At 43.7% G+C, this 14463-nt stretch overlaps 1 protein-coding gene across 2 annotated transcripts in view; it reads left to right on the top strand.

The window, feature by feature from the left end:
- The window catches only part of raver2 (ribonucleoprotein, PTB binding 2), a 58982-nt gene extending 44938 nt beyond the window's left edge, over nucleotides 1-14044 (top strand). For both annotated transcript variants that reach the window (XM_008109311.3, XM_008109310.3), the window contains 6 exons: nucleotides 339-598; nucleotides 8266-8377; nucleotides 8718-8863; nucleotides 9235-9324; nucleotides 11965-12090; nucleotides 12976-14044. In XM_008109311.3, the coding sequence (XP_008107518.2) occupies nucleotides 339-598; nucleotides 8266-8377; nucleotides 8718-8863; nucleotides 9235-9324; nucleotides 11965-12090; nucleotides 12976-13122 (881 nt within the window). In that variant the 3' untranslated portion in view covers nucleotides 13123-14044. The remainder of the gene's footprint in view (nucleotides 1-338; nucleotides 599-8265; nucleotides 8378-8717; nucleotides 8864-9234; nucleotides 9325-11964; nucleotides 12091-12975) is intronic.
- The last annotated feature ends 419 nt before the right edge of the window (nucleotides 14045-14463 follow it).

Genomic DNA, 14463 nt, shown 5'->3' with positions numbered 1-14463 from the left:
GAAGACATATAACAAAAACACCGTACATGGCCATGTATGCAGCAGTAACTGTTGTAATTTGAACCAATTTGCTTCTGCTAACATGCAGATTTTCAACACAAAATCATATTCTTTTTGTAATTACTGTTCTATGAAAAGAGTCTGTGATTCAAATAAAACTTGACTTGCTTTTAGCAAAAGTGGAAGGTATAAGTGCCTGGGGGGAAGGTATTTCTGTTTTGTTGCAATTACTAAACAGACTCCTCAGTGCTTTTCTCATAGCAGATACCATGAGCAGAGCATCCTGGTGATCCTTGCCAAATAAACCTTCTTTTTCCCATTTATGGTTTACGATGCAGTATCAAATACAGCTCAAACACCGGTCACAACAGGGATGGGCATGCTGCCATTCTTCCCAAGTCAGCACGTGGCTGGCCAAGCGATGCCGAGGCCAAACAGCGCACAGGAGAAGCTGCCACCTGGAGTGGGGCTGACAGAAGGCGCTGGCTCTGGTTCACAGCCATATCGGCCGAGCTTGACAAATGCCACTGCTGGAGGCCTGAGAGCAGGACATCTCATGCCACAGAGCCAGCCAAAGAGTGTGGACTCAGCCCTCGGGGTGAGAAACGGCCTTTAACTATTGCAATCCCATTTGTTTTTGTTGTAATGCAGTCATTAGTATGTACAGGCTGGATCTACACTGCCATATAATACAGTTTCAGAATTCAGATTAACTGCATTGAACTGGATTATATTTGTCTGCACTGCCATATAATCCAGTTTAATGCCGTTAATCCGCATTACTGCATTATATGACAGTGTAGATCCAGCCAGACATCCGACTTCCACCCAACTCCTACCCTGTTTCCCCTAAAATAAGACATCCCCAGAAAATAAGACCTAGTAGAGGTTTTGCTTAATTGCTAAATTTGAGGCCTCCCCCGAAAGTAAGACCTAGCAAAGTTTTTGTTTGGAAGCATGCCCAACGAACAGAACACCAGAGCATGCAGGATCGGTAAATGAGTGTTGTACATGGAAATATTGGTAGTAATAAGAAATTCTTGATAGGATTCACAGTTTATCTGGTTATGTTGGTTTGTGATGACAACTACTGCACAGTATATAATAAATGTTCATTTTTTTGTTCAACAATAAATGTGAATTTTTCTTTATGGGAAAATAAGACATCCCCTGAAAATAAGACCTAGTGCATCTTTGGGAGCAAAAATTAATATAAGACACTGTCATATTTTCGGGGAAACACGGTAGTTACAAATGGGTGAGACAAGGGGAAGTGAAAGGAGATCTACTGTCAAGGACAGAACGCCACAAGATTCAAAGTAACAGAGTTTATTAGATTACAGAACTCAAAAATGCCCGTAAAACACAAGGGCCAGGCAGTTTTTGCCTTTAGGAGCAAAAAGGGGCAAAAGTAAATGTTCAAAAGATAAACCGGATTAAACCGGAGTTTAATCCGGGTAAAAACAAACTGCTTGCTTCAGCCTGGGTATAAACGAAACGAAAGCCAAGGAACAAAAGATACAAAGAATGCAACTAATTGGCAGCAGATTCCTCTCTGCTGCCAACACTGTGCTTAGAGTAACTTGCGTCGCTCCCCCACACACACAGCAGACAGGATCTCCAACACGAGTAAATCAGCCAAGGATTGTAGCAGTTGAGTAGACCAGTTCCGTTCCGTAGATCAAAGCCAGAAGCAGACGTTTGTAGTTTTTCCAAGTCCAAGAAGGGGGGAAGACAAGCCGTGGTCAGTTCAGTCCGAGTTCTCAAAGCAGGAGATGGCGTCCGTCAAGAAGACGACGGAAGGTCAAGCTAATAAGAGTAAGCACAGGTTTGCACAAACAAATGCCCACACAATCCCTCCCGCCGTCTGACCCTGGATTCCAATCAACTTACGTCACAGCACAGGAAAGCACACAAGTCTTCAGGGAAGCGTCCCACACACACACGGATCCCAAGCGTTTGCCCAGATTACCTTGCCCAACGCAATTTGCAATTGCTCTCAAGCCCCATTTTATGCCAGTTACAAATCTTCATCACTGTCAGCTGTCCTCCTTAACCCGGGCGTTTCCTCATCACTTTCCTCGTCAGAGCTGGAACACCTCTGACTACGCCCAACAGCATCTCCAGCTGTGGATCCCGTCCCATCCCTCCAGCTAAACCATGGGTCTAATCCTGAAGGTCCCCATTCATCTTCTGTCCCATCATGGCCAGTGGCACCCACTTCCTCCCTTACCCGAGTCCAATCCATCTCATCCTCCTCTGAGCTAACCAGCCCCTCCTCCATTCTCTCCGTAAACCCTTCGAAAGACTCCTCGTCAGATGGTGCTGCAAATATGTCTCGCAGTCTTTTTCTCTCTCGCTCCTCGAGAGTATCTGACTCTCGAGGAGTCTTACGCCCACGTCTGTCAGTAACAGAGCCATGAGGCTCAATCATAACACTATCCCCTCTCACAAAGGCCTCCTCCCCCGATGGCGGAGAAGTGGCAGTGATACCCTCCGCTATAGCACCACGACGACTAGAGGTATCAAGTTTCAACAGCGAACGATGAAAGACTGGATGGACCTTTAAACTAGACGGTAAACGCAAACGAAACGCAACAGAAGAAATCTTTTTAACGATAGGAAAGGGACCCAAATACCGAGGCGCAAACTTTCCCCCAGCCTGTTTAATATGTTTGGAAGATAACCACACCAAATCCCCTTCTTCCAACTCCTCCCCTGCCTGCCTGTGGCGGTCAGCCTGAGTCTTCTGCGTTGCCTTAGCTTCCAACAGTAAGCGACGGGCAACATCATGCAATGCAGCCATTTCCGAAGAGCGGTACACAGGGTCCGAAGAGACCACATTGGTCGACGGCGCCACACCTCCCCGTGGGTGAAAACCATAAGTTAGCTCAAATGGCGTATGCTGACTAGACGTGTGCACCGCATTGTTGTAAGCAAATTCCGCCACCGGTAACCACTTTACCCAAGCCGTGGGTTGATCTAAACAAAAACAACGCAGATACTGCTCTAAGAGCCCATTAACCCGTTCCGACTGTCCATCCGTTTGCGGATGGAAAGCTGAAGACACGTTTAACTTAGTCCCCAAACACTCATGGAAGTGTTTCCAAAAGCGTGACACAAATTGCGGAGCCCTATCTGAAATAATCACCTCGGGTGCTCCGTGCAAACGATAGATGTGCTTTGTAAATAGTAAGGCCAACGTAGGGGCCGCCGGAATGGTTGAACAAGGAATAAAATGAGCCAGTTTACTAAATAAATCCACCACCACCCAAATACAAGTATAACCCCCAGACTTAGGCAAATCTGAAATAAAATCCATGGAAATGATTTGCCATGGCCTCTCCGGAACAGGTAAAGACGATAACAACCCTCTAGGGCGCCCAACAGGCGTCTTACTCTGCTGACAAACGGCGCAGCTGTCACAAAAGCGCAGAATGTCTTGCCGCATCTTTGGCCACCAGTAGCTCCTGGTGATAAGCTGTACGGTCTTGAACCTGCCAAAGTGCCCAGCCATGGGTTCGTCATGGTGGGCTCTAATCACCTCCAACCTGAGGGTCCCTACTGGTACGTAAACCTGCCCCCTACGCACCAATACCCCGTCTTGATCCTGGAGATGCGGCAGTATGGTACGGTTACCTGCAGAGAGCAGCATCAGTTGCTCCTGAGTCCACACATCATCCTTCTGAGCCTCAAGGATCTGGTCATGTAACCCAAGCTCATTATCTACAACACACAGAGAGGCAGTAGGCAAGATGGTCTGACATACTACCTGCTCATTGGTCTTAAATTCCGGCTTGCGGGATAAAGCATCGGCCCGCAAGTTTGCCTTCCCCTCCACGAACTGCACCTTGAAGTTAAACCTGGAGAAAAACAAAGCCCAGCGGATTTGACGCTGGTTTAACTTCTTTGCTGTTTGCAAGTGCTCTAAGTTCTTGTGATCAGATCTGACCACGATCTGGTGCCGTGCCCCTTCAAGCCAGTGCCGCCACACCTCAAACGCCACCTTAATCGCCAACAACTCCTTCTCCCATATGGTATAGTTCTGCTCGAAGGGTGTTAGTTGCCGCGAGTAAAATCCACAGGGACGCAAGGTCCCTGAGGAATCCTTCTGAGACAATACAGCCCCCAACGCGTAGCTAGAAGCGTCCGCTTCTACCACGAACGGTCTGTCAACATCAGGATGGGTTAGTATGTTGTCCGATTGAAAACTAGACTTTAGTTGTAGAAACGCCTCGTGAGCTTCCCGCCCCCACACAAATGGCTGTTTCTTGCGCAGAAGCTGCGTCAAAGGTACCGTGAGCTTTGCAAAATTCGGAATAAACTCCCGGTAGTAATTAGCGAAACCCAAGAACCTTTGTACATCCTTCTTAGTCTTCAGCTCCTGCCATGAGTTGACGGCGTCAACCTTATGTGGGTCCATTTTAAGTTCCCTACCTGACACTACATGACCTAGGAACTCCACTTCAGGCACATGAAAGACGCACTTGGAAGCCTTGGCGAAAAGCCCATTAGCCCGCAGTCGGTGCAGAACCTGCTTGACATGTTGACGATGTTCTTTCTCGTCCTTAGAAAAAATCAAGATATCATCCAAATAAATCACTAAAAATTGGTCAATTAGGTCCCTGAACACATCGTTCATGAACCTCTGGAATACCGCAGGAGCATTACAAAGCCCAAAAGGCATGACTCGGAACTCGTGGCATCCGAAACACGTGTTAAATGCCGTCTTCCATTCATCCCCTTCCCGTATACGGATTAAGTTATAGGCCCCCCGCAGGTCAAGCTTGGTAAAGACCTTAGCCCCTTGCACCCTTGATAACAGTTCCGAGATTAAAGGCAGCGGGTACCTATCCCGAATGGTGTATTTGTTTAGGATCCGATAATCGCAGACCAACCTAAGTTCCCCAGTCTTTTTGGCTACAAAGAATACCGGTGCCGCAGTTGGAGAACTAGATGGGCGAATAAACCCCTTGGCTAAATTTTCATCTAGAAACTCCCGCAAAGCTTGCCTTTCCGGTACAGTCAAGGCATACAGCCTCCCTGCTGGCAGTTTCGCACCTTCTGCCAACTTGATGGCGCAATCATATGGCCTGTGCGGTGGTAATTTGTCCGCTTCTCTTTTACAAAATACATCAGAGAACTCCCCATACTCAGCAGGCACTCCCTCCATATCAGAATGAGTAACATTTAGAGTGCAACAATCCTGCCTCTTTAAGATCACTTTACGTGTTGCCCAATCTACATGTGGGTTTACTACAGCTAGCCAATCCATCCCCAGGATCACGTCATATCTAGGCAAGCTCGTAATATCCCACACAAACGTTCCCGTTACTCCCTGCACCTCCCACGTTACTGCTGAGGTTTCATGGTTAACCACCCCAGTCTCCAGCAGTCTCCCATCTGCTCCTTCCACCCACACGTCGCATGCCTTGCGCACTCTAGGAATGCCATGCTTCTTAGCAAACTCAATATCTACATAGGAGACCGTAGCCCCTGAGTCCAGCAGTGCCAAAGTAGAAACAAGTTCCCTTCCCCCAACAGATAATGTAATGGGTACGAAAACATGCTTCCTCCCCTCAGTTGACTGCTTGAGGAGCCCTAGTGCGTTGGACTCACGTCGCACTAGGGCTGGCCTTTTCCCGAAAGCTGGGAAGGTTTCACATTACAATTTTTGGCAAAATGCCCAGCATTCCCACAGTACAAACACAAGCCCAGCTGCCTCCTACGGCTCTTTTCCTCTGTAGACAGCTTTTTAAAGACCCCAAGCTCCATGGGCTCTTCCCCCATCACCACAGGTGCCCTGGTTACATGCATGGGTGGCGCACACATTGCTTTTGAGTGTTTACGAGCCTCGAACCTTGCGTCTAAACGCAGCACCTTAGCTACTAAGGCGTCCCAGCTTTCAGCCGGCTCCAAGCGTGCTAATTCATCCTGGAGCATATCACTTAACCCGGCAGTAAATAAAAGCATGAATGCATTTTCCCCCCAATCCAGCTGGTGGCGATACAGGTTAAACTTATTTAAGTAATCCAAAACAGTCCCCTTTCCCTGTTTCAACCGATACAGAGCCCACCCAGCGTTCTCCGTGCGGAGAGGATCCCCAAAAGTATCAGTTAACAACTTTTTGAAATTATTCAAATTGTCCTTGACTGGGTCATTTCCCAAAATTAAATTAGTGGCCCATTGTCCTGCGGGACCGGTCAACAAACTCAAAATAAAGGCCACCTTGCTAGTGTCTGTAGGAAAAGCATGAGCACTGAGCTGAGAAAAATAAAGCTCCACTTGTGCCAAAAAGGTTGGCAACTTGCACCTGGTTCCGTCAAAGCGTTCAGGAGTCAAAACATGTCCTTTCACAGCCTGAGCTGTTTGGATAACGGTAAAAGCCGTTTGCAATTGGTCTACTTTGGCCCTTAACTCATCCATCGTCTTCCTGACGGGTTTATTGCTGCAATAAACTTTTTATGGGCGTTGGGCAATCTGTCAAGGACAGAACGCCACAAGATTCAAAGTAACAGAGTTTATTAGATTACAGAACTCAAAAATGCCCGTAAAACACAAGGGCCAGGCAGTTTTTGCCTTTAGGAGCAAAAAGGGGCAAAAGTAAATGTTCAAAAGATAAACCGGATTAAACCGGAGTTTAATCCGGGTAAAAACAAACTGCTTGCTTCAGCCTGGGTATAAACGAAACGAAAGCCAAGGAACAAAAGATACAAAGAATGCAACTAATTGGCAGCAGATTCCTCTCTGCTGCCAACACTGTGCTTAGAGTAACTTGCGTCGCTCCCCCACACACACAGCAGACAGGATCTCCAACACGAGTAAATCAGCCAAGGATTGTAGCAGTTGAGTAGACCAGTTCCGTTCCGTAGATCAAAGCCAGAAGCAGACGTTTGTAGTTTTTCCAAGTCCAAGAAGGGGGGAAGACAAGCCGTGGTCAGTTCAGTCCGAGTTCTCAAAGCAGGAGATGGCGTCCGTCAAGAAGACGACGGAAGGTCAAGCTAATAAGAGTAAGCACAGGTTTGCACAAACAAATGCCCACACAATCCCTCCCGCCGTCTGACCCTGGATTCCAATCAACTTACGTCACAGCACAGGAAAGCACACAAGTCTTCAGGGAAGCGTCCCACACACACACGGATCCCAAGCGTTTGCCCAGATTACCTTGCCCAACGCAATTTGCAATTGCTCTCAAGCCCCATTTTATGCCAGTTACAAATCTTCATCACTGTCAGCTGTCCTCCTTAACCCGGGCGTTTCCTCATCACTTTCCTCGTCAGAGCTGGAACACCTCTGACTACGCCCAACAGCATCTCCAGCTGTGGATCCCGTCCCATCCCTCCAGCTAAACCATGGGTCTAATCCTGAAGGTCCCCATTCATCTTCTGTCCCATCATGGCCAGTGGCACCCACTTCCTCCCTTACCCGAGTCCAATCCATCTCATCCTCCTCTGAGCTAACCAGCCCCTCCTCCATTCTCTCCGTAAACCCTTCGAAAGACTCCTCGTCAGATGGTGCTGCAAATATGTCTCGCAGTCTTTTTCTCTCTCGCTCCTCGAGAGTATCTGACTCTCGAGGAGTCTTACGCCCACGTCTGTCAGTAACAGAGCCATGAGGCTCAATCATAACATCTACCCCTAGGGAGGGAAGTTTATCTTTGTGATAGAAGTATGTTTGGCATTTCTCTCTTTTCCCTGACACAAGTGAACATGGGCTTTCTCATATTTGGCGCAAAAGTAAATTACACAGTGCTGCTGTATTTACTACCTGCAGGAATTACAGCACAGTTCTGTTTATGTCTGCTGACAAGTTTCTTGAAATGTATTGCCAAGTAAATAAAGAAAGCAGAAGTGGAGAAATCTGGCACGCAGGTTTGTGGCTATGCTAAAGCACCTTTAAAGCCACCAAAATCCTCCACATTTACCACATTTTGAGATACGTCTCTATCTGTTTGATCCTGTAACTTCTAGGGTGCAAGGGAGCAAATTTTGCCATATCTTAGGCATTATTTTTCCAGACCTGAAAGTAACTTCTATTCTACATAAAGGAAACAACTTGTCCCAAATACTGTGAAATCAGCCAAAACCTGGCTTCGAAGAGGAAGTGGGAGTAGCTTTCTAACCCAACCACTGAAACTTGCTTTCAGTGAATTCAAAGGAACTCTATTGACATGCAAGAAAGATATCAGCATGGTATTAAACTCTGCATACCCGTCCTAATGGTAGGATGAAAATGGACTATATAAAACGTATATGTTTTTTACAGAATGCTTTGAAAAACCAGACCTCTCTACTGGGAGATCCTCCCAAAGAAATCCACCTTAGTACAAATCCCTACTTGAATTTGGCCAGTGTGCTGCCGTCTGTGTGTCTTTCAGGTAAGCAGGGAGTCTTTTCTTTGAAGGGAATGTGGGAAGGGGTCACCAGACACACAAGCATTCACCACACTTTAAAGGGCAGGCCAATAGTCAGGCAGGAAAATGTCATAATTTTTGAGAACTGAGCAAATAATGTTATCTCTATTTTGGGCTGGGCTAAAGTCCCTTTGCCATGTTGTCTGTCACCACACCTGCCTTTTCTGGTCATGCTTTGTCGCTTTTGAGCTACAATTCTTATGGAAGTGACCATGTGCATTTCTTTCTGCATTGTTTTAGTTTCACGTTAAATAAAATGTTTTGTGTGATGTTGTAACGATGCATTTTCTTTGTCTCTGGGTAGCCATGAGCAACAAGGCCAGTAATGCTAAGCAGCAAGCTGGACTTTCAAATACCTCCCTCGACACGGCAGCTGCTCCGGGAAGCACATCGCAGCAAACAGCAGACAACTATTTCAGCTATTTGCCTCAATACGGAGATTACACACAGGTATGCGTCTCACACGTGACTTCACTTCGGATGGTGGCTCATGTGCTCATTTGGAACACAATTTGGTTTAATCCAAATATAGATTTAAAACAACAGGATTGAGTCACCTCTAATTTGAATCCTTCTATATCAGGCATGGGCCAACTTCGGCCCTATAGGTGTTTTGGACTTCGACTCCCACAATTCCTAACAGCTGGTAGGAAGTTTGCCCATGCCTGTTCTATATGTTAGGGAATGGAAGTGTAAAAAATGCAACCATTTACTTAAAACATGCATATGTTTTGGAAAGCATATTATGTGTATTGACCTGTTTTTATGACGCAAAAGACAGAAGATGACAAACCAGGTGAAATTTGCTTTGTCTTCTGCAGGATTCTCTCCAGCAGTGGTATCAACAGTATGCACAGGCATATCATACCATTCAAGCTAGAGTAGGAGAACTAGAAAACAATGGCACAGAGGTAAGCTTTTTATGTTATTTTTCTTAATTATGCTTATGTTATTGTTTATTATTATTATCTTATATATCAAGCACATTATAAAACCAGACTTTGAAAAACAACCAAAACACATCAGTTTTTTTTGTTGAAAGCTCTCTACATCTCTTTTAATAAGTATTTTTAGCTGAGACAAATCACATTCTGAAAAAATCTTGGCAAAAAACAACAACCCATGATTGGTTCACCTCAGGGTTGCCATAAGTTGGAAGACAAGAAATACACTGTAATGAAACAGTAACAGTTACTAACGGTATATAGCTATACTTTCTGCAAACATCGTCTTATATAATAAAGTAATAAGATTTTATAATCTTCACTGTTAATCATAAAATTTTCAGGTTTCTTGTAGAGATAATTTTGCGCATAGATAAAGTGTGATCTAAGCATTTGCCAAAAGGCATACTATACTGTCAGTGATGTATTTATAATTGTAAAACAGACCTGAAATCCTTCATTGGAAGATAAATTACAAAGATATAGATATAGCGCCCTATGCTACCCTCCTTCACAAATTCATAAGGAAGCATTTGTGAGGTAAATAGATTCCCCTTCCATTTCAACATTCTAAGAAATACTTAAGTCAACCTCTTCCAAGTTAATTAGCTAGTTAGCCATCAGCAGTCTTAGTTTTGGTGAGTCAAGCTGACTATTTGTAGAGGCCGTGTGGGATAATGGGTAGAATACCATTAAGTTCAAGTCCTCTTCCACTTTGGCCCAGCCACTGTGTCGAGACACAGAGGCCTTAAAGAGCCACACATGCTTTTAGTCCAACAAAAGGTTTATTATAAAGCAACAAAAATACGCTCAGAGACACTTAACTTCAGTGTCTCTAGCCAAATCTCAAGGGTTTGCCCAAATTGGGCTTCAAAAAGCAACCGGAAAATAACCCGGATTAAACAGAAAGAAGACCCGGATTTAAACTCAGTTCAAAATAAACAGCAAGCAAACAGTGCTGTAACAAAGGGTTCCACTAGACAGCGCTGTACCCAAAGAGTCAGTTGCAAATAGGTGTTGCCAAAGCCAGCCGAAGTCCCAGAGTCGCCGTAAAAGGAGTCCAAACAAAGCATCGTTTCCCAGGTTGTCAAACAGAGCCGTAGTTGAGATAATCCAAGGGTCCAGGAAGGAAGAGAGCCACACTCATGATAAGCCAGTCCAAATGTCGTCACTAAGGTGTTTAAACAGAGCTGTAGTTGAGGTAATCTAAGGGTCCAGGAAAGGAGAGAGACACACTCACGATAAGCCAGTCCAAACATCGTCACCAAGGTGGTCAAACAGAGCCGTTGTCGAATCAGTCCAAGAGTCCAGGCAGGGAGAAAGCCACACTCACGATAAACCAGTCCAAACGTCGAGAATTCTCAGGAAACAGAACTCCAAGCTGCAGAACCCGAACCCAAAACCCAACAGGAGAGCAGGCAGCGACAGAATGCCCATGATACAAAACCAACACTTTGCCTTCTGCAAGGATTCCCCATTTCAGAGCCTACTTTTAACTTAGACATCATTATCCGATGATGAGCTGGCCTCTACCCCATCATCATCTCTAGCAGCTGTCCTTGTCTCCACACCCAAACCCCTGCTTCCATCTCTCCAATTCCTCCATTTCCTGTCAAGACTTCGGTTTCCCCATGACTCGGATGTACCTCCCGTTTGCCAATCCCCATGTCCCGAAAACCCCACAAACGTATTGCCAGAAGCTGGTTCTGCACATATGTTCCCAATCTCTTGAACCCTAGTCCAATCCATTGTGTTCTCCCCATCCTCATCACTCCCAGAGAAACGCATAAACAATTCATCATCTGTGGGAGCAGTAAATATATCCCGGAGCTTCTTCCTCTCCCGTTCTTCATCTGATTCTTGCTTCTGAGTAACCCTTTTTGTGCCTCTATTCCCATCCATCATATTTCCTTCCTCGCTCATCGACTCCCCGCCACTTGAAAATCCTTCAAATGTGTCTTCATCAGTAGGTGCCATAAGTATATCCCGGATCCGTTCCCTTTGCTGTTCCTCATCTGACACCTGCTCGCAATTACCCCTTCTTCCCCTACTGCTACTGCTACTACTACTTGCAGCATTACTTCCTGACTCAACTACAACACATTGTATATGAGTGTATGCTAACTCATTGGATTGTTGAGATAATGAAATTTGACTACTCAAATTTGCTATCATGAATCACTTTAAAAATGTAGGATATACTTCATTTTACAGTTCTAAGACATACTTTTTCCTCTAAACATCTCTAAAAAATGAGAAGCATCTTAGAATCACAGGTGTATCTTAGGTATTTTTGTTGGTGATTTTGGTACTGAAATTAGGGTGCATTTTAGAATTGATGTCTTACAGTTAAAGAAATACGGTAACTGTAGTAAACTATTTATACTTGAAATAAAAACAAATAATGGGAAAAGTTGGTATAAGGCTTGACACATTCATATCTTTTAACAGCTGCTTTTGCCTAAATCACGCAAAGAGGAATCTAAGGAGCCTTTCATTGTGACCAATGTCCTTCCCACATGTTATAGCTGTTGAATTCCCTTCCATTTTTCCTGGCTCACAATGGCAATAGACATGGGTATAAAACTTATTATTTGTCGCATGTAGGAATCTGATGGAGCTGTTTATGGTGACTACAGTACCTACCTGCAGGTCATGCCTTCTTATTATGCTACTGCCCAAGGATCCTTCCCTCCAAGTGTCTTGCCACTTACACCTCAAAATCCACTGAAGGTAAGAAAAACAGGTCATGCCCATCTATTTATGAGCCGAATGGTTCCTGTGAGGCAGAGTCGGGCATTCGGCATTAGGCCTTGCATATTTTAACCTATAAATGAGACTTTGCATAGATATAGCTCTTCACGTTCCTTTAGTACTAGGCATTATAAGAGACACTGGAACAAGTTGTAACAAATGTAATAAGTGTCATGAATGCAAATCTTACAGGAACCAATATTTTGAAAGACTGACTGCTCCCCTTAGTTTAGAAGTATCTATGCTAGGCATGGGCAAACTTCCGTCCTCCAGGCTGTTAGGAATTGAGGGAACTGAAGTCCAAAACACCTGGAGGGCCGAAGTTTGTCCATGCTGGATATGCACTGACATCCACTGTTCTTAAAGTGTGTAACTGCTGTTATGAAAATGTATAAAACTGTAGGGGTTTCTTTGCTATGTATGCAATTTGTCTTCATTCGCTTGCTCATGGAAGAATTACAGAGCAGCTATAATTTGCACAATGCAACTGACTGGATCAATCATAAGCCTTTTGCAAATAGAAAGGCTCATTTTGGCATTGAGGAGGGGCCAGTTGAATGATGCAGAAAGGGAAGTTGCAATAGAAGCTGCAGAATCCACTTTTAATGCACTGACAATTAGCGTGTATGAAAAAGTGGGTTCAAATCCACAGCAAGCAGATGGTGAAATAAATCAGTCTTAAAGGCCCTGCAAGATTATTTTGCCATCCCCTCCACTCTTTTATGTTATAACAGACTAATGCAGCGGTCTCTTTGGATGGGTCTTGGGATTTCAGAAGATAAATGCACTACCTAATTATACAATAATTTAGCATTCTTTTGGAATTATACATTGTCTTTAATGATAAACATTTATAATCCTTAGATGGCACCAATCAGAAGTGAAAAGCGGGGCTCTTCGTACCTCATCTCCACTCCAGAAGAAAGTCCTGTGGAATACGTGGGCCAACACACTCAGGGCTCAGGAGTGCATTATGCAGAATTATATCTTAAAAGAAAACGTGTTTATTGACATCACTATCATGCTTGTAGACAAAGTCACTTCACACTATTCTTATCACCCATTTCCTTCACTTTTAATAAGTATTGTAGTTTTTTTTAAAAAAAAATCTCTATAGGAAGTTCATTTTTCTAAAGAAAAGGTATATGTAATAAGGAACAGGGGGGTGGCTGTTACTCCCCAGACTAGATTATATTTGCTGGATGACAATTAAGTTCCTTTAAGAAATGGCAGCTTTGTGGGTTGAGAATTTCTATCAAAGCAATAAAAAATGGGGAGAGAAAATGTTCTTGTTATCTTTCTGGACACTTGCAGTGATAGTCTTAACAAAACAGTTATGTTGGTGTGCTTTTTAAAAAACCTTTGGAAGATTTAGATTCCTGGATGCAAAGGATTTTGTGTTTAATCCTTCCTTTTGATGTTTGACAATAGTAATATCTCCTTAATGATTTTAATGTGCCTTGCATGCTGGATTACAGCCCAGCGAGTTTATTACTATTGGGAGGACAAGAATTACAGGCCAGTCTACTTGAAGTTACAAAAATGTAACATCCGCAACTCCTAAAGTACTAGAATGTTAGGAAGATGTCAGCAAATAGCTGTTTTATTAAACAGATTATCCAACTATAATGCTGAAAATACATGTCTGGATGTCAACATTTCTATAGAAATGAAATGAAAACTCATCTGTGTTTATTAATTTTGCTATGTCCTTTCTAAATCTGCAGACAGTATTCATATACTTTTCCAAAAGGAGTATGTATGAATTTCTGTTTAGTATCCAATCTAAATGATGGCTTAATAAGATGGCTTAGTAATGTGAATTTTCAGGTTATAATGGATCTCAGCACATTTATATACACATTTTTTTATTTTTGTTGCCTCTAATTTAAAAATATTGAAGCACCGAGTTCATTAAGCAGCTTTGACAATTCTTGATTGACTCCTGGAGTGATACTTTCTGTAGTTTTTTAGCTATACGGCGGCACTTCACTTACTTCTAAGTAGGATTGGCTACTTACAAAAACCCTTAGAGCAGTTACTCACAGTTTAATGTTCTTGAACTGAAAAAGTAAGCCCTCATAAGGGTAGTTAATTAGTATGTTCAAGAGAAAGGCAAAAGTGGAAGTACTCATATGAAAGGACATACAGGGGTCATCTCAAAAGAAAGCCTGAATGAAATTCAGTAGAATTTGAGAGTTATTAAACAATTTAATTAATTATAATTTGTCTTAACTGTGAGTCAGATTGCAGTGGTGAATCAAACTGGCATTACTTACAAATAGCAGATGCCGCTGGGACTCATAGAGATGTCTTCTCTTCCTACGCTTTGAGTATTCTAGTCTCATCTCC

The sequence above is a fragment of the Anolis carolinensis genome, chromosome 4 (assembly GCF_035594765.1).
Source record: "Anolis carolinensis isolate JA03-04 chromosome 4, rAnoCar3.1.pri, whole genome shotgun sequence".
Taxonomy (NCBI): Eukaryota; Metazoa; Chordata; class Lepidosauria; order Squamata; family Dactyloidae; genus Anolis; species Anolis carolinensis.
Note: the sequence above shows the minus strand (reverse complement) of the source record. Positions and strands in the feature narration are given on the sequence as shown.